Raw genomic sequence first — 21553 nt, forward strand, 5'->3', positions numbered from 1 at the left:
CCCACAGTAACTTAAACCCATTTAAGTCTGAACTACTACGACCGAGGTCTTCCTCACCAGTGATCACAAGCTCTCTTTCCTGCACTGACAGTTTTGCACGTACCAGTGAGTGAGTGCAAAACCACTATCAGAAAACAAAATTACTAGTTCACTGTTGGATCAGCAATCCAAACTGGTTCCCTGCTTGCTAAATACCAGAAAACTAGTCAACTTTACACCAGGATATGCCACCAAAAAACCCTGTTGCCCTCAGCTACCGTGCTGCCTGCCCCCTTTTTTCTTTTTTGGCTTGGTTAGTTTTAAACTTAGATCAATCCTCTGATACAATTCAAATGCACCAGGAGACAGAGAGGACCAATTCCTCCCAGCAGTAATGCCAGTTTATGCTTGTAACATAATATATATTGTATATAGTTTTTTGTAACATAATATATATTATAGTATAGTTTTAACACTGCTCTAAAAAGATGCATATATATGATTTCGATCACAACGGTCAATATTTACAAAAAATTGTTCTTCTGTGGTAATTCACAATCAGCAATTCTTCTATCAACATTTTTATCTACCCACAAAAAGAGGACAAGGGACTTGGGAGCAGCTCATTAAATCTTCTAGTGACTCTAAAGGAATAGATTTTCTTACAATCAATCAGCATGTGGAGCACAAAAGCAAATGAGGGACATCAGGCAAAGAACAAAATTACTGCCCTGCCTCATATAAACTCTCATAACACTTCTTCACATTCCTTTACACTTGGATCTACAAGCAACAGCCTAACGTATCAAGGCAGCATTGCTTACTCATCTCTGCTCCAGGAAACCAGGACTGGGGAAACTATGTTTAAAGTTAATTTTGATCAACATTCCTGCTGCTACGCCTTACCCAACGTCATTTAAAACTATGAAATATTTAAAACATGTTTTTGTTTCCTGTAACATTGTAAGTGTTCAACTGTGTATTGCTGGGGTTTTTTTCCTGCTCTCCAGCACATCTCCCTCAGTTGACTAGGTTCACATTAGCCATCACTTACTCAATTTACATTTTTCTTTTCTGGAATGAATTCTAGAGAAGTCAACACTTATACCCAGGAAGGTGGTGAGATTTTCTGTTTTCACTAAACCCCATTGGGAGTTCAAAACACTCATAATCACACAATCAAGACTTCACTCTGGCATCGCCCATGCATGGAAAGAGTCGTTCATCCCATTCGCAACACTTCTTCCCCCAAAACAAACGCACACTACGTGGGAGCATGAGAAAAGTGTGTAGTACCACAACTCGATCCCATTAACTTAACAGCCTATTCTGTAGAAAATCCAGTTTGCTGAGCTTGCAGACCTAAATCCTTCCACTGCAATACAGTTGCTTTATTTCAAAACTCAGATTTTCACACTGACAGGTTTAAATTACATGAAGACACTTTAAGGTTAAGAAAGAGGCCTAAGAACAGCTGAAAGGAAAAGGAAATGCAGACTGGAAGGGCAGGCAACACCCTAGATTTGTGCTTATCTCCGACTACACAGTAACTGGACAGCTCTGGTCTCTGCTCTGGAAATACAGAGCCAGCCATCCTCCCAGCAGATGCCGAGGTGACGGAGGGAGATAAGGAGGCTAAGTATAGAAAGTTTGTATTCTAGGTATCTAGAATAGATAGATATCTACCAAAACAAACACTGAAGTTATATTTAATAATTCAAATCACTTTTGTCTTATTAGTCATCATAAAGCTAGAAGCATTGGATCAGTTTTATGTACTGCATGTACTCTAGTAATCATTTTTAGAAGCATGTGCAGAAAACTTTCAACTCTAAAGTTATGTTTAAAAGAAAATAAATAACTTACGTTAAACCTAAGTTCCGGTTTAACGAAAATTACATGACACACACAGCTTCTTAACCAATGCAGAACTAACTACAGCAAAACTAAACAGACTGCCTATTGTGACCTCCAGAAGGTCTGCTCTACATTCATGTTTTAGAAAAACCAACGTCTTTACTAGTTCTGGCAAAGGAAATCCAAAATATATCCTGTGCCAACTGTGCTAAGCTTTCAAAACAAGAAAATGTTTAGACATGCAATTCTGGTTACAGAAGCCCAATTTTTTCAAGGATAGCATACTACTTATCTAAAAAACGTTAAAAAACAAAAAAGATAAAAAATACAAGCTGGACTATAGTCAGATATTTACAAAAAGGGTAACCTGCTTTGCTTTCTTATACAGCCAGCAGAAAAAACAAGAGTTTGAAAGGCTCCTTGTCACGCTGTTTAAGTCCAGAAATAAAAACAAAAGGGAAAAACACTATGCTTTAATTTTGTTTTGCTAGAAAAGAATTCCCTGTCAGCATCCACATTGCTCACGTTGCTCTGGAAGAAAGAAGAGGAAGAGAATAGAGGACCAGAAGTAAAAGCGACAAACCCATTCTCACTTTGCAAACCAGGAGAATTGCTACACATGAATCTGTAACAATTTCTATGCTTGAATCAAGTCCAAAAGTTCATCTACCTGCTATCCCATTATCAGCTATGGTCAATTAGATACCTAGGGAAGAGTACACAAACTGAAACCACAGTGCAGTTTCTCTGGGCACTCTCCTGGTCTTCAACCATTTGTGGCTCAGACTTCCTCGGCCAAAGATAATTTACATATATCAAAACCCTCTGTGGTTTTTCCTTTTCTTGCTGTGGTTCTTTTTTAGGATGAAATTGTCAAGTCTCTCTGCGTATAAATTTTCAGCACCCACAACATCTTATTGAAAGGAATTCCTCAGGTTAACTACATGTATGAAGAACCACCTCTGTAAGTTCATTGTGAACCTGTGACCTACTGATTTCATTTAATATCCCCTCATTTGCATACTTGCTTGGAGCAATCAGTTGATTTCACCACAGAACCTTCTCCACAGAAATTTTACAGATCTCTACCATATGCCCACTCAGCCCTCTCTTTTGCAGGCAGAGAAGTCCTAGTCTGCTTGCTCCTCACACCCCATAAATGCAGTCTTCCCAGTACCTTCAAAAGCCTTTTCTAGCTCTACCACATCCTTTCAACATGGAGTGCAGGACAGTGGGAGAACCAGACCTGCACTTAAAATCAGATGCGAGAACAGCAAAAAACAGCAGAATAAAAAAAAAACCTGTGCCTGTAAAGTTTGTCAATTTGTATATAACACTGCAGCTGATTAAAACACAAATGAAGAAACATTTCTAGAGCTGACAATCATAAAGACATAACCACCTTCCTCCATAATTCCTTCACGAGATTCCATTCCAGACAGTTACAAATCCTTGCAATACTGATACACAAATATAATCACTTTGATGCAATTACCATTCATCACCATTATAGTATTTTTTACATCTAAATTAAGCTCATTAAAGAAATTCAGTTCTGAAAAGACAGACAGATGGGAAGGCCATCTTAAAAAAAGAAATTCCTTGACTCCTTTCCAAACCAAAGTTTACACCTTCAGTTTAACAGGCAAAAATTAAGGGCAGAGCAATTTCACCTGAGATGTGTCCTGAAACACATCCTGTGATACATTTTTGCTTTCTGTTAATCAGTCAATAACATGTATCTACTTGAATTCCCCGACCTCCTGCATACCAGCAACCAGTGGTGTTTGTACACTGTATACCTACTACCCTATAAAGTTGCAAGGAATATCACACAGTCATTAACAGAAGATCTGCTGCACAAGGAAGCTAGTGCCTACAGCACCAAGGCTGAAATACTCAGTATCAGGGTTTCCCCCCCCCCGCCCCTCAGTAAACAGCAAATTATCACCCCACTGTCAATCCCATTTCTCCTATTTTCAGTGCATATCATTTCTTAAAATGAGGTTGTTCTACAGCGAAGCAGTAATACGATGGCCCAGCAAATCTTCCCCTAGAAAGCAGCCAGTAAGATAACTCCAGCCTGAGAAGGTAGCTTAAAATAGAGAGAGACAGTGCATTGCTCGGATATTAGCTGACCCCTAATTTCGTATCCAATGCCTAGATTCCTACACACACACTCTGCATGAAACATTTCTAAAAAAGGGTTCTGTGATGATTACCAGCAATCTATTTACCTTCAGCTGAAGTACTTATCCCACATTTGACTATTCTGTGTAACAGAAAAGAAAGACTACTGAATGAAATGGCAGGAAGCTTTTTTTATTATTTCTACTAATATCCAAAGAAGGTCATGCGTCCCTGAAATACTGAGAAGTGAATTACACAGCGTTATACACGCTCCCTGCAGATTCAAGGACTTGCATTATAAAATTAAGTTAGGCATCTCCTGCCACAGAATACATACACACTTGTAATATAATGATCCTGAAGTTGTTCAACAGGTTTATCATAGACAGCTGAGAACAATTCATTAAGATACTTTGCTCACATGAATGTACAGTCTAAAATATTTGGTAGAGAGATACAGTAATACTATGTACACTAAGCCCGTGAACAGAAATTGGTTGAAGTTGTTCCTATTTCTTCAGTCAGATTCATCAGTTTGATCTGATGATGAAGTGCTTTGGCTTGAGACATGATATTCATCTAGAAAGCTACACTGTTGACAACAAAAGCAGTGTATTGTCCATAGGGTTACAAAGCAAAAAATAGACTGCATTTGAAATTAACCTCTAAGTTTCACCCAACAATTTAAAAAATCCTACCTTTATAATTTGAGTACAAAGGAATATTTTATAAAACAAATACTGAAAGACTTACATTCCATCTATTAACAGTGCTAACATACTAAAAACTGTAGCTGTGAACTATACCACACTCTCCCCTGCAAAGCTACCTCTCTGCACACACCATTTGGTATTTGCTGATTCACAGGCACAACAGTGTCATTCTCGCAACCCACTGGAAGCTACGTGTCTTTGCATCTTTCCATCTTTCCTTCAAGATGCAGATCTGGAGACAATGAAGTTGGATGTGCCCATCTTCGAATGCCTCATTACTAGATATTCCAAACAGAAGGGAGTCCTTTGAAGGCAGAATTTTTCACGAGTCAGACATTACTTATTAAGTACATTAGCTCTGCTGTGCACTTTATCGATTTAACTCATTTAATACCCACTTCCCCACACAATCTGCACTGTACCTAGGTTACTCATTTTCATTCCTCCTGCTCTAAGAAAAAACAAGCCTCTTTCCACTCCAACCCATGAAAATCCAAACCAACTACACATCCCTTGATTCCACATCAAATCAGTTATCAACATCTTTTGTATCTCTTCTACAGGATAAGACTGGAGTTGTACCTAAGACTCCACAGTATTCTTTTTCCACAGTTCTCCTCATCAATTCTTCTATGCCAAATTCCTTTTCTTACCAAAAAGTCTCTAAGGTGACTTGCACTTTTTCTGATTAGCTACCAAAAACAGAAGGCAAGAGTGACAACCAGATCCACCCCAAAGAAACGGCACAAGTACACATCAAATCCCTCCCCGAGAGCCCTACAGATGGAATCTTGTACTCTCCTGCTGCCAAGGTACATCCTGAGGAGCCCAGTGCATTCCCACTCACAGGAGGCTGGCACGAGTCAGTCTGGGAAAACAGCTCTCCATAGCCAGAGCACACCAGCCTGCTACACAGGAAATTACCATAAAGGTGATTTGTGTCTATTCTTTCAAGTTGTTCTGAGACCAAGACATGACAAGGGGTAAGGGAGGGGGATGTACCTAAATTAAAGGTGGCTGAAGTGCCTATGGAATCAAAGGATAACCAACAAACACTTAAAAAGAAGTCTTTAAAGAAATATATGGAGAGTTCCATTTCAGGACATGAAATCAGTGCCAGTCCCACACCAATGCCACCATCTCACCTCTCCCACGACCACGTTTCCCACGGTCTGAAGGCCTGTCTCCTTGATTGTCCACTCCATTCTCTTCAGCTCTAACTGTGGAGAGAGGACAGCTTAAGAGAAGCTTTAGAGACTCATACATGAGACAATATAGCCATCTGCTTAACCTGAACCCCGAAAGAAAAGGAAAGATTTTAAGGTGGGCTGCTCAACAGATCTCGGTCACCCCTCTTCTTTGGCGGCCTAGCTACAAGCAAGTTACATTTACTTTGCACTGGACAATTAGGAAACAAAATATCTACTAAGAGGGAAATGTCCCTCAGCAGACACACTTCTGGTTTTAAGAAAAAAAAAAAAAGTGTAGTGTTTTGCAGCCTACACTATTAAATTAATTATGGCCTCACCTCTTTAACGAGGTGGGAAATACAGCCGCCTCATACTATGCTTTCTTGACAACGTGCTGGGTGGTAACAATGAAAGAATAAGGGATAACCAAGAACATCAACTCTTCTCCTGTCTCCCCACACCACACCCCTGTACAACCAGGGAAACTTAAAAGAACTCTGCTCTGTGCTTAAATCAGAGGGATGATGACTGGGTGAAGGTGAGGCAGCAACAAAATCATTAATGCTTGGACATAAAGCTGGGAAGAAAATATCAAGATTTGGTAATCAACTGAAAAATCTTCAATTCCAGTTTACAAAAAGAGACAGGCAACTCTTGCTTGTCTTGTCTTGCCAGACAAGGCTCTGGCAAAAATCTTGCCCCTCACTTTCATTTTGACGGATCCGATTTCAATTCTAAGCACAGCTGCAAGTTTTATTAATATTTTTTCCTACCCTGATGTTAGTCCATTCTACAAATATTCGCAGTGTCTTCATTGGCACAATATTTGAATATATTCCAATCATGAATTAGAAGAGTTGGCTAATATTGTAAATATTTTCCCTGCTTTTAAGTGAAAAGCTAAACATTGTTTTCATTCTGGTTTCTCTGCTCATCTATCAGTGTTGTGTATGGCCCTTACAGGCAATGTATACAGCTTTGATATTGCTGATAAAACTTAGAGGAAAAAAAGCAACGTGTATCCAATGGTGATCTAATGTGATGCTACCTACGTGGAAACATCAGTTTGCTTTTGTACAATGTATTATTGCACCTGTATAAACTGTAGCAAATTTTTAAATGTTTCAACTCACAAAGAATTTTCTCTGTTACAGAAACTCACCTTTGGTTGGCTTATGTGAGTAATATACGCTAGAGATTAATAATGATCCCAGTCTTTTCATTCCCCTTATGAGAAGATGAGAACATCTTCAGGTTCTCCCACTCATAAAAGGAGATGGAGTCAAAGCTGGATAATTTTTTCATTAAAAGAAACAAAAAAGTGTATCAGCTGTGCAGCGACATACTTGCTCTCAAGCAGTCTTACAAAGAGTCAGTTCTAAAACTTACATAAAGAACAGCAATTTGTACAAGATCAATTAATCAAAAAAGGACAGAAATTTACATTAAATTGAGTGTCTCTGAACAAGCACAGACCATCCCAAAACCAAGTCACACGGACAGATCAAGCATACCTGTCACACAAACAAGTTACGATCCCTTCAGTGCTGAGCTATAGCTTGGACGGACGTTACTCCATTAAGCATTTGCTCTTAACTCAGCCAGTTTCAGCTGCAAGAAAAATGTCTGAATCTTTAAAAATGAACCCGTATACGTACACTCTCGGCCACGGCTGCCTCCTCTTCCCCGTCTGTTGGAACTTCCCCGTCCACGACTCACTTCTCTGTCCCCTCGTTTTTCTCTGTTCTCTTTGTTTTCTGAACTTTCCTTTCCAAGGCTTTTCTTCTTTCCCCCTACAGTCTCCCAGGAAGTCTATTTGGGTAGAATACAATTAGATACAAAAGTCAAAAAGGAAGAGACAGCTCTCAGTGCATACTTCCACCTCACACCCCTCCAGTTCATGGAAAAAAACAGGTATTTGCATAACGTCACATATGTAATACCTTGCAAACTACACTGATACAAAGGGAAACACAGGCTGTATTTTTGGGAAGAGATGAGAAAGAAACAAGTTTTAGAAGTTGGATTGTCTTATGGAATGTGAGAATCCCAAACATTTCTGGCTATAATGGACTTCTACTAGTTCAACGAAGCCTAGATGTGACCACAACGCAGAAAATCTGCAAAGCAAGCAACAGTTCCCCTCTCAACTACCTCCATAAATCTAGCAAAGGAGCATGTACAAAGCTATCTTTTTCTCCAAAGGAAATGAAAAAATGCTTATAAGCATAATTGAACAAGAGACTGCTGAGAATAAGCAGGTGGCCTAAGGGGACGGGGGGGGAGAAGAAAAACCATTATCCAGATGTACTAGAATTCAAGCACCAAGAGACAGAATGGCAGAACAACAACTTGGGAAAACTGGGGCCATGATAAGCCAGAACATCCACTCGTAACAGCTACAGCTCATCACACACAGCAAAATACAGGAAAAACTATGTCTAAACAAGACAAGGGACCAAGGTCCAAACATCAGGCTTCAGCTTTAATATTGAACTCCATCTTTAAAATAAATTCAGAGATCGTATCAGCTCCATAGGAGTATCTGTAGGAGTTGAAAATAAAATGACTAAAACACTTGCTAAAAATAGCACAGCACCTCATATATTATGGAATTGCATGGTTAGTCTATTGAGCCATAGTTGCAAAGCAAAGAAGAAGAAAGGTATTATTTGCAAACCATTAAGAGGGCAGATAGCTTTATACGTATGTCCCCATCTCTAGGAGCTTATAGTCTAGGTAAGGTATTTAAGCAGGAAATTTGCATATGCAAATAAGGTGCCATCCACTGTGAAGCACTACAGCCATGACCTCTGACAGGCACCTGCATCAAACACAAAAGGTTAGCTATCAGTACTTTTAGGTCCTGTCCTATCTCTTCTCAATTCAGACAACAGCAACTCAGAAGCCCCCACAAGGTAGGCAATGACCAGCCAGTCCAAGCTGCCTAGAATTGAGAAAACTAATGCTATTGAGAAAGCAGGTAACAAAGCAGTTTACAAGTATAAACTCAATGTTTTAGTGTCTCCTTTGAGAGAATAAGTACTAAGAGAATGGTTACACTCTCATTTTTTGACACGGAATAGGTGAGAAAGAAGGCTGAATCAGTTTTCAATTTCATTTCCAGTATAGAAGACTATACCGCCATAAGCCAACTTAGGTGAAGTGCAGACAATGTGGATTAGAAGTTCAAAACTACGCATTTGAGCAACACCATGTTATTTGTGCAACAGAAAACTGTTTCCTCCAGTAACTATCATATGGCTTTACCCGCCGTAGCCTGTGTAACTGCATTACACACTAAAACACTCCTAGCTTTAGAGACACTTCACAGGAGAAAAAAATAACTGCACTGACAACTGAAGAACCAAGTCCATATAGTTCAGAACACACTACTATTTCACTGATAGGCATGGTGCCAAAAGACCTTTGACCATTTTAATAAATACCCAGAACTGGATGATCCTGCAAAGCTTAAGAGGAAGCAGCCTCTCCTTAGTAAGGTTTTACACGACTTGAGAAGGATCAGTAATAGGATGACTATGAAAGCATCAGATCCATGCTTTCCCACAATATAATTCTGAGGAAAGCCTTGAGAAGCTGGGCATGTCCTTTAAGATAGAGGATGATGCTACCTCTGGGCATGGGAATCCATCACGGACTATAAAAGCTGCCTGTTTTTGTAAGGGAGCTAACTGATTACAGTTTCAGCTGAGGATGCCTAAGGCAACCCAAATGACAGTTGTGGGCCTGACCTTCAACTATATGTAACAGAAGTCTTCTTGCTGGCCTGATCTTAGATGAAAAGAATAATCTGAAAGGTCCCCTTTGTTCTATCTTCAAAGGTTTAGGAAGTAAAAAATGGTTAGGCATAAAATGGATCTTACGCCTGTAGGAAGTTAAATGAGTAGAAGTCTTGGGCAAAGAAACATGCCCTTCTCTACTCTCATGCACAAGCCTCTATCTATCCAAAGCCAGACTGTCACAACCATTGCAAGTGAAAAGTCTTCATAAAGACTAAGTCACACAGCATAAAGCCTTAAAGATCACATCATTTTTTTTAAAAAAAAAAAAAGGACAAAACTGGCAGAACACCAAAGAAACTATAAATAGACATTCTAGCTATCACTCCTTGTTCTTCTAATTCCTCAAATTGGATAGACACATCTTCTTCCAAATGAGGTAAAAAAAAACTTCTAGGGCATCAAAGCAGAGTGAAAGTAGAAAGAGAGATTTGGGAATCAGTATGCAGAACTAGTAGTACCTCTGCTTCCAACTTTACATCAAATCCACAGTTAAACTGTTCTGGAGTATAATGGCCTTAAAACAAACCCTTCAAGTTGGAGGCCCACAAACTTCCATAAAGATGAAAAAATTTCTTCATGCCCTTCAATTAATACTCCTTCTTCCCTGAGCCCTTTAAGTTCTCTGTATTTGCTTCTGAGTTGCATTTTGTCTACAGAGAGCAGTGGGTTCAGAGGGACTTGTCAAAAGAGCAGAACATACAGATATGTTGCTTCTAATTGATAATGAGTTCAGAAAGTTTCTTCCATGTCATGATCACTTATAAAAATCTGCTATAATAAGAAAGCATTTAACATTCTCTGTCAAGCAGAAAACTATCTCCAACTAGAAAATGGCAAATAGGAGAAGTATAAGAGAACACAAAACCAGCACATTACCAAGACAGATTTAATCAAGGTGAGATGCTCCTTTCTACTCCCAACTTGCCAGCTCGCTCAGTATTATATACTTCTGTGTTTTAGATGACCTCAACTCTAATAAATGAAAAGGGGATAGAAAAGAAAGTCCCCTCAGTCAGAACGGTATGTGTCCTAGATTTAGGGGGGGGAGGGTGAGTTTCCTCATTAACAATAAGCCAGAGTACACATCCTGACAAATCACAGGAAATACTGTATGTTCAGCATTAAGAAAGGAAGTCCAGGTTTCTTTCCCAATTTAGATGAGATGGATCTAGTTTACTGCCTCATATAAACTGTAAGAAGTCCCTCCAGCAAAAACTTAACCACAGCAAGACATATTTTCCTGGTATCTCTTAGGACAAAAAATTGCTCCATGCAACATTATAAGCGACAGTATTTGTTGTTATATACACATTGTTTAGTCTCCTCTTTCTGTTTTTCAATAAAGCTATGCAAATGAGCAACACAGTGAAAGGAGCAACTACTTGCTGTATCCTCTTCTGCCATTAGGAGCATTGTCAATGTAACTTTCAGATGTGGAAACCTCCTCCAACTTCAATACTGGCAATGCACACCTACAGAAGTTGCATGACTTAAAATATCTGCCTGCCCTTCAGGTTTATAAAGATTGCCCTTCATGGCAAACACTTGCACACCCAGGTCTCAGGGTTTTGAAGGTGCTACACAGTAACTACAAACACTGCAGCAAAAAACAGGTCCCTGTCTGACAGAGCACTGAGTTCTGCTGCAGAGTTAAAATTGCTGCATGTAAATGAAAGCCAGAGGACTCTGCAAGAAACCAGCTGAACATCCACAACATTTTTAAGGTTCAGCCTACTCTAAGGCATGCATGAGGAGAGAAGCTGCCCCGGTCTCCATTTCCTTCAAAAGAATTTGAATGGAGACATGGAAATTGAAAGCTTCCTAAATACAACTTTCCCAATCACTTCTTAGAAGTAGAAAGATGCGGCAAACAGAAAGAGCAGTTTAATATGAAAGTAAAACCTTACCGTGTCTGAACTTCCTTCCAGCAGTATGTTGATTGCTCTGTTCACATCCCCATTACAATCATGTAGTGCCACTATGCACTCATCCTGGTTTTTCCCCGTCACTTCCATAAGCTGGTAGTAAAGGTCAGACATGTTAAAGTATCTAAATCATCACCATAAGAAAATAAAGAGTTAGTACCACCACAGATTCCAAGAAAGTGCATGGCTACTGTGTCAGAGCAAACTAAAATCCTAAAGTTACCTGCATTTTAAAGATCTGCTTGGGATTCAGACAAGAGACAGGATGAAACACAAATTAAATGGTAATCAAGAAAGCACTCTCTTTCACACCTTTTTTTTTTCCTTTATGCTTGCAGCAAGTGCTGTCACCCCAGAGACAGCAGTGTATGAGGGTAAAGACGTAAACAACCAGGATAGCTCCAGTATCATCCTCTCTCCCCCCCCATCAAAGATCCCTCTCTTTATCCCACTGTGTGAGAACAGACATAAGGTAAGCCATGGCAGAAAACAGATCCATCTGGAAAAACACCCAGACCCAGGTTATTTTTCAGCTAGATCAGCTCCCTCAATCCATTTCAGCATAAGGCCATGCAAAAGGCCTAAGTGATGGCTGCTTAAGGAGACCTAGTACTGAATTATGCTCCGTGGACCTGCGGTGCACATCCTGAGGAGCGCGAGATAGAAATAATCACAGTTTGTCATGGGACACATCCAGCAACTTCACCCAAAGAAAAAAAAAACTACATGAGCTAGAAATATATATGCACAATGTAAAATATTGGAGATTTCCTATGCAGAACTTAATTCTTATCCTTCCCACCAGCAGAGCTACAGGCACTATTAACGAGGGTCCTTTGGCTTCAGGAAGTACAAGACTTGACCTCTGGCACAGCAACAGAACAAGTTTATAACAAGAACAACAAAAAGCACTTAACAATGCTTCAGAGGAGGTTTTACAAAGGAAAAGAAATCAAGCAATCTGCTCCTCTGCTGCATTAATGCATTCATGCCAATTGTTCTCTCCTTCTGGGTGTACTCCTAGGTTCTTTGTGAGTTGTGATGTGTTCACTAGGACAAAATCACCGATACCCGCAGCAGAACAGGGACCCGGATTCTCAGTACTGCTCGAATCAATGGTCTCAACTATAATTGGGTAATGGAAGCTCGAGCACCTACACCTGAAACTCAGCATGGTAGAGGAAATGGTGCGAGATTTCATCTTCACAGTGTAGTTCTATCATTTTAATGCATACACAGATCTGGGAGGTCAGATTTTTTTTTTTAAATAACACTTCAATTCACCTTTAAGCTATGACTAGATTTATAATTCTCCTGAAAAACAGCCAAGACATTAGCAAACTCAGTTTACACAGGTGACATTTTTCCCAGGTGCATGTACATGTGGACAAGCTGAATGCACTCTTTATTCTGACAATCATTAAGCATCAGGACCATACTAGAGAGAGAGAGTCTGGAAGAGACATCAGCACAGATGAGTTTTGGCTTAAAGGCTTGCCTACAAAGGAAAATACACTGGTGTAACTATACAGCCAGAGCTATATTACCACACAATTTCTTGTAAACAGACTTTACAATGCAATAAGAGCACATTTTCCTAGTTAAACTTACATCCTTCTGAAAAACGTTTCATATAAATCAGAAACAGACGCTCTAGCTCCAAAATGTAAGCCAGCTTTAGAGCACCTTACTGCAGGGCATAAAAACTCTGTACCATAAGAAACATACTTGTTTCACTTTATCTTCAAAATCTGCGTCGTTCTTATCGTAGATCATCTGAGCAAGGCGAATCTGTTCTGCTGTTGCCTGAAAAACGCAAACATCCAATAAAGTACACAAAAGGTAACAATATATTTTTTAAAAGTATCTCCTAGTGTCACAATATTTCTCTCTCCAGATTCTCAAAAAGAACACACACAATAAGCACAGCAGTGCTACGGGGAAGGGATTAACATCTCCTCTATGCCCATTTTATAGTTCAAAAGTTAGCTGGGACAGAAGCAATTTCAACACATTGTAATACGTTTGAACCACAGTTAAAGGTCACCACATAGACAAGACAACCATATAATAAAATAGAATTTACCACAGAAGCCTATGCTTTGATATTATTACTTTTATTTAGTATCTACCACTCCAGAGTTAGAGTTTTACCATAACAAACTAGCAATGCTATTTCTAAATTAACCACATCTCTGATGATTCCTGCTCACATCACCTTCCACAACCCTCCCAACAACCTGGCTCTGTAGTTTTATGAACACTTAAAAAGAGACTGAGTCATGCGTGAAGATTTTGCCCGTGAACAGCTGCACTTATTTTCTTTATAAGCGAGTACCGGTCTCTGAACACTGCTAAAGGATCTTGCTATTGATGAAATACCTGGTGCCTCTGTAATGTTTCTGGACCACAAATCCATGCTGGCAACTTCTCCAAAAGCTGACAGACTAAAATGAATGGACGCAGTAAAGAGCCATAAATCTGAATAGGCTATGGCTGCCCCAGAGAGAAAGCAACTCAAGAACACTAATATCACATCATACAGGCCACTCTTCATAGTACAGCATTTGCAGTCTACTTGAACTGCACTCCCACGAAAATACCAAAGATAACTCTATGTATGCTACATGATCCTGGACCTAATTTGATTTCTGCTCAAACAGAAGAGGCTTCCATGTCATGCTAGAGAAGGCTGATACTGAAGAGAGCCAGGACCTGAAATGCGAGTTGATGTGCTGCTGAAGACTACTTCATGGAGAATGGGACCACCTCATCCACCGAAATTCTTGATGGAAAGGATTCATCCTGGGCAGCTGGTTGAATCTCACCTTTCGAAGTCTCACTTCACAGGATACCCACATGAAATTCTGTGCCTCACGAGTTCAGACTTAATCAGCCTCAAACTGCTTCAGTTTTGGAGTTTACCACAAATACAAGCTCTAGATGAGGTCACCAAGTGTAAAAGAGTCTAAAAATTACTCCACCATACACCACCAGCTGCTTATTTTCTGAGAAGTTACTGCAGCTGTCCCAGTTCCTTGAGGGAAGCGACATTTGCTGTGCTCAGAGGCAACGTTCCAAGATAATTAGCGTTTGTAACGGAGTTAAGTACTCTGCGCTACTTCACATTTTCAAAGTGTCATGCTGACAGCTTCATACGTCAGTCGGTAACACAGAGGAGAGCCTGCTCTGGAATTCCCCGTGCCAGCCCTGGTGCCACCCTCCACAACAGCCTCCCGTTCAGTGCAGCGCTCTATGTGAAGGAGCTCGCTCTTAGTGTCTGCTGAGAGCTCAGCAGAGAGCAAAAACAAAAGGTCTGCTGGTTTCAGGAATTAAGCCTTGTTGATCCATTTTCTCACTCTGACTTCAGCCTCCTCAGGCCCACTGCAACTTTTAAGCTAGTGAAGAGATTTCCTTTAAAGATATCCAGAGTAAAAACATTCAGACAATGTAATTTCTGTAGAGACATGATGGCATATTTGACCAGAAACAGGAAACCATTAAGATTCATTTTTTCCGTACACCAACTTTTTTTCAAGTCCATGTTAGAAGACAAATATACCAATTTTATAACAATATCAAAGGTATAACAGTATCTTCATTTTTCCTGTGTAAGCAGAGAGCTTAGAAACACAAGTAGGTGCAGTATCGCTAATATTTATGCCAGTGGATTACACCCAGATGAAATTGAAGATAAAGAAGAAAAAAACAACAACAAAAACCCACAAGATGTGTTTACTACACAAACACCAAGTCATTGTCACAAAAAGCTTTGTTTTTTCCCCAACAAGTGTTTCTTTTTTATTTTTTAGACACCATCATTACAAATAACATTGTAGAATCCTATAAAAGAGTATAATTAAGTTTTAATTATGACTAAGAAAATAGCAGCATCTTAAGACAGCTAAAACTTTACTCAACCTTACAAGTTGCATTATCTTTGCGGCATAACAGAGTGAAGGAAACTTTTAACTAACAACTTCGAACTACCAGAAAACAGAAGTGTGCAAAACACAAAATTACGTGACAGTAATAAGCCCAGATCTTATAATAAAATGGTATATTTATTATCCAGAAGCAATGCAAAAGAACTGCGATGTAATTTCTTAAATAACTTAAATGATGATCAGTGTGATATTATGACAATGAAATCTCCATTTGGGAAAGCAACATTATTCTACATTCAGAAAAATGAATCAGTGGTGATTAAACAGTAAAATCCCACACATTTCTGCTGATCTGTAAAGCCTGACTAAGCAGGAAGCTCCATCTGATATCTAAACAATAAAAAAAATATGGTGCAGTAAAACATAATTGCTGTTTATTAAATAACCATCTTTTCCACCGAATTGACCAAACCAGTATCTATTATGCAAGAAGTAGAATAAGCGGACAAAATGCAGAAAAAGGTCTGTAAAACTTAATGCTTAAAATCAATGAATCACATAGGTTGGAAAGGTCCTCCAGTGATACTCAGTGCAACCTCCCACTGAGAGTATGTCCCACCAGAGGAGCTGCTTGAGGACAAACAGAGATCCCACAACCTCTCTAATCCATGACAGTGTTCATGTAAACAATTTTTTTTCCTTTTAACAGCTGGAATTTCCAGTGTTCCAACTTGTGCCATTGTCTCTCTGAGAAGAGTCTGGCTTCACCTTTTCTATACACTTTAATGAGGTATCTGAATAGAAGATACATCCTTGCCTTGCCTTCTTAGGGCTGAACAAATCCTGTTCCCTGAGCCACCCCTCATTCATCCTGTGCTCCAGCCTCTTGGCCATCTTCGCAGCTCTTCGCTGAACTTGCTCCCATCTGCCAATGTCTGTCCTGTGCCAGGGAACTCAAGACTGGGCAGAGTACTCCACTGCTGTCTTGCAAATGTCAAAAAAGGGGAAACCACCACTTCTGCTCACTACACTCCTGCAGCCTCACTTGTTATAAAACAAAAACAAATTCAACTTCATCTGTTGAAAGTCACTTTCTAAATCCACACATCAGCATGAATCACCACTACGTAAAGTGCTGCAGTGCAAGCAGATGATAAGGGCTTGAGCTCACATAATTAATACTGTACAAAACAGAACAAGAGCCCCTCCATGTTAAAGATCAGTCTAGAAAACAATAAAAGACAATTTCCCAGGGGAGCACCTCTAGATTAATGCACTCTTTGCCAGCAGAGAACTGAGGCAATTCTTGAATTGAGTCCAATTTTGAGAAGTACCTGACAAGACAATGGTGAGTTGCCAGCAGCAGAGACATTTTGCACTCTCTGTAATCCAGACAAGCACACAGCTACTCTGCTGCTGAGAATCAAGACAATGGGGTAAGAGCTTAATCTCAATCTCACAGATACTCAAAATAATTTTAGTCCGCTAGCAGATGACCACCTTCATTTCACTTTGTGAGGACATTGCACGAGAATTGTAGGATTTTGTGACTTGCAGATACGCTGAATCATGCTGTAGAACACAGCATGCATCTAACAAAGCTTTTCCCACCCACCCAAATTCCTCTACCGACCAGAAATCTTCTAGCATCTTGAGTCTGGCATATGGAAGAGCTGAGATCTGAGGACACTGAGGTCACAGGACAGAAATCCTGACACAGGCATAGGCATAGAATTCCTCACTGATGGGAAATGTTGCTGAAGAACACAAAGCTCCTTCAGAGGCAAGAATACAGGAACAACTTAATGCTGTGCTGGATTACTGAGCAATTAAAGCGAGATATCAAACATACTCTTCCAAAATAGACCATGATTTTTCTCCTGTCTTTTCTCAGTTTTTACTGACTTAGGGAAGAAATGCATACTATTACATGCTCACTTTCAACTCAAATCAGATTATATAGTAGCACGTACCTGTACTACTTGTTTCTGTGGTTGTGTTGGCTGTGTGGTTGAAATTTGCGTTTTGTCCCGAGTGCCCCGGGTACGTTCACTGCCCACCGAAGTCATCATATACAGTATATACAAAACAATGTATGTACAAAATAGAAAATCTGAAAGGAAAAAAAAAAAAGAGCATGAGTTAAGGCAGGGTACTGATTCAATACCCAGATAATATACAAATGCAGTAGCTTGAACTCCTCCTGCCTTTACCATGAACTCTATACAGACTCCTGAGAAAGCAGCTTTAATACACTATTACTGGATTTATTGCAGTCTTCACAGTAAAGGAGGAAATGCAGTGGATAAAAAGCATTTTAGTCAGCTGATTGGGATCTGTCTAGAACTGTACTTCCAGACAACATCTAAATCTCACAGCTTTTCCCCGTTATTTAACATACAGACTTTTATATCTGCTATTCTGCTGAAATTTCAGCACCAGCTGTATCACTCCTTAAATTTCTGTAATACCTGCTGTCTTGTTTTGATGCCTGGAATTTAACCACTCATACCCACTCAAAACACTAATGCAAAAATCACATTCACAAACTAGGCAGTTCCTCTCTTCCCTATCAACAAACTGCTTTCCTGCACATATACAGAGGCTGTGGCCAATGCGCACTCCACTTCCCACCTCTCATTTATAAGAGAAATGATCTCCTTGCCTTTAAATCCAGCCTCTGCAGCCAGTATTTTTGTTTTGTTCTCCCTCATACTTACAGAAATTATTTACAAAACTACCTACTACCCTGCTTTAAACATACCTTTGTTGTATAGCAACAAAGAAACCCAAAAGAAAACCCAAACCCCACACACATCAGTGCTATCCCATTTGTGGCAGTCAGCTTTCATTCTCATTCATCCTCTAGCATTAAAATTACTTTGAAACAAGAAATTTATTATTCCCCCTGTGTTTGTACAGCATCTAACACAAGGCTAATTGATGAGCATGGTTTATAGTAGCCATGATAACTGGAAACAGATCTCTCAGCTGGTCACATGAATGGTCACGGTCAACTGCCTGGTTTCTGTCCCCATGACACTGGGAAGTAAAACTGCAAATTTAGGGAACTAAGGGCAACTTGCAAGTCGTGCACCTGGGCAGAAGGAGCAAACAAGCAGCAAAGCGCTTTTACTGCAGCCCCAATGTGTGAACGTGCCTCAGCACGCAACCTGTCAGGGCAGCAGCTTTGGTGCAAGCTGGCTAGCACTGAGTTCAGTGACAATTACGCTCAGATGAAAACTGAGCAAACTGCTGTGATTGCATGGACGAGGATGTGTTCAATACCCAACTGCTCACTAGCATTCACAAGTAATGGGTACTCAACAATTAAAGTTGCAATGAGATGCTTCAGTTTAAACATCGATTCACAATGCTCAGGAGCCTCATCTAGAATCAAAAAACCAATTAACCCCATTATCATCTAAATCTCTTCTTCACTTTAGAAATACATTCTTGTTGGCCAAAATTGAGCCCCGACATTGAATTTCTTTATGTGCTAGTTAAAGCATTCAATAAAGTCTGAGGAGAAAGTATATTTCCATGAACTCTTACATATTTAACAAGAAAAGGCCTGCCTTTACCAGGAACTGACTGTAGTATGAGCTGAACTGGAACACTGTGTTTCTCCAGCTTTATGAATAAATTCACCAAAGCCAATCTGCCTCCCAGTCTCTTAAAGTAGTCTAACTTTGTTGTCTTCTAAGCCCCAGAACACACAGGCCTTCAGAGCACTGCACTTGACACCCTAAAAGCCAGATACAGTCAGAACAGAGGTTATTCAAGGTCGTGACAACATGTTCTATGGAAAGCAAAATATTAAGTAGATGTGGAGATGCTCTGGACAGCAAGTTCAACACTTATCACTGACTATCTGGTCGTGCTGTCCACTGATATTTTAAACACATTATGGACAGTCTTCAGTTGAGTTTGCAGCAGAAATTACTTTGGCTCTTTGTGTTAAAATCTGCTTTATAAGCCTTGCTGACTGGACTGCCAATGTCCAAAAACTTAAATTTATATAGACTAATAATGACCTTTGGGTTGTTTTGGGTTTTTTTTGAAGTATCAGTCAGCTCATCACAATTTGAACCCAGCACAATGAGCAATGAAAAAAAGCCCTGAACAGAGAACATGATAGAGAGCACTAACTCCCTAAAAGACAAGCCGATAGTTTCAAATACGATTGTCTGGAATTAGCCCTCTGTGATTTAAGATATGTTGAGAAATTGTAACTCCATTGGGTCTCAATTTGTTCATCACTTCTGAATTAACATCATGTTTACACAAATGCTGGTACCTAGGAATTCTGACATACATTTCAATGCTATTTTCTCTAATTTCACCAAAGCTACTCAAAATATTGTGATCCATGTTTTGGACATGACAGTATTACACACACGTTAAAACAAAGTTTTCCATTTGTTTGTAAAGCATATGCTGAACTATGGCCTATACTTCAGGTACCATAGGTTGCCTGGCTATCAGAAGAAGATTGTGTCTTTTCTCCCTTGCCTGTTAGGCAAGGGAAACACTTTTACAGTGTCTCTGTGCCACAGCAGTTTAAGCCATGTTTGTTTTTCAGGGTGAAAGGATACTTTAAGGAAAAAGGCAGGCACACAAATGTTTGAAACACTCCTGAGGCATGAAGCGGCACAGCAAGATCAGCCTACTGGTGGGAACAGAGCCAAACAACCTGAACAGTGTAACGGGATCTTTAAAGATCCTTATCTTGCTGACCGTGCAGCCCATGAGCAGCACAATTTGGCAACAGGTCCGAAGTAGAAAACCAGCGAAGGTGAGAGCCTCTTCCTGGCAGCAGTATGGACTTGCACTTGCTTCAGACAAGTGTGGAAACACACCCTCAGTTCAACATTCCTCATCAAGCCAATATGGACATGTTATAACCCATTTCAGACAGAATCCAGTCTTCTTAAAAGCACAATTGGCAGCTTGATATACAGAGAGCTTTCAACACAAAGCTATTTTCTTTTCCCTTAGATGGCTCCCGCTATCTACAGGCAGTGTCCAGACACAGCAACCAGCCCAGCCCCAGCGCACACAGGGAGCAGCTGAAGGGCTCTGTTCCACTGCTGACGGTGCACTGAACCGGGAAATATCACACCTCCCTGGCACGGGCATGCCTTCACCACTCTGGCTGAGGCTACACGCCCTACCACACCTACTCTTTAGAGTACGGAAGCAGCAGGCAGAAGGGAGGCAAATAGCCACTGCCTTCAAATTACCATAGTGACTACAATTCCAAGCGTTAAGTGGGTTTTTATTAATTAATAAGATGGGGCTGAACAAGAACATTTCTTTGCTCGCAAATCAGCTTCTTATTCTCTCCAATTCCTCATATTAAAGTCTGTTTGGCAGGCTGTTGTCATAGCAATGAGTAGGGTATCACAAACTGATGAACTTTTAACTGCAGATCAAATGAGGAAAGAAGATTTGAGACTGGGAGGAAGACAACTCGTAATTAAAATCTGTTTAATAAAGATCAAAAAAATATTCAGACATGCAGATGTTTCAGTTTCCATGTCAGGGTCTGGCTCAGTGCAAAAGTCCCTCATCAGCAGTTAATACTTGACCTTGCAGACACATTGCAACTCTAGTAAGCAGCCAAAACAGCTGTATTTTGAAGAATAGATACACATTTGTCCTGGTTTCAGCTGGAATAGAGTTGTCTTCCTAGTAGCTGGTACAGTGCTGTGTTTTGGATTTAGGATGAGAACAATGTTGATAACACACCGATGTTTTAGTTGTCGCTAAGTCGTGCTTACACTAGTCAAGGACTTTTCAGCTTCCCATGCTCTGCCGACTGAGAAGGCTGGAGGTGCACAAGAAGCTGGGAGGGGGCACAGGGGGGGACAGCTGACCCAAATTGGCCAAAGGGATATTCCATACCATGTGATGTCATGCTCAGTATATAAACTGGGGGGAGTTGGCCGGGGGGGGGAGGGGGGGGGGGGGGGGCGGCAGGGTGGCCGCTGCTCAGGGACTGGCTGGGCATCAGTCAGCGGGTGGTGAGCAACTGCATTGTGCATCACTTGCTTTGTGTAC

General features: G+C 40.3%; 1 protein-coding gene across 4 annotated transcripts in view; it reads right to left on the reverse strand.

Moving 5' to 3' along the window:
* UBAP2 (ubiquitin associated protein 2) overlaps nucleotides 1-21553 on the reverse strand; it is a 238357-nt gene that overhangs the window by 196331 nt on the left and 20473 nt on the right. For all 4 annotated transcript variants that reach the window (XM_076363072.1, XM_076363070.1, XM_076363069.1 and 1 more), the window contains exons 2-6: nucleotides 17461-17600; nucleotides 13329-13406; nucleotides 11583-11693; nucleotides 7528-7681; nucleotides 5825-5899 (exon numbers count right to left, since the gene is read on the reverse strand). In XM_076363072.1, coding sequence (XP_076219187.1) covers nucleotides 5825-5899; nucleotides 7528-7681; nucleotides 11583-11693; nucleotides 13329-13406; nucleotides 17461-17559 — 517 coding nt within the window. In that variant the 5' untranslated portion in view covers nucleotides 17560-17600. The remainder of the gene's footprint in view (nucleotides 1-5824; nucleotides 5900-7527; nucleotides 7682-11582; nucleotides 11694-13328; nucleotides 13407-17460; nucleotides 17601-21553) is intronic.

The sequence above is a fragment of the Aptenodytes patagonicus genome, chromosome Z (assembly GCF_965638725.1).
Source record: "Aptenodytes patagonicus chromosome Z, bAptPat1.pri.cur, whole genome shotgun sequence".
Classification (NCBI taxonomy): Eukaryota; Metazoa; Chordata; class Aves; order Sphenisciformes; family Spheniscidae; genus Aptenodytes; species Aptenodytes patagonicus.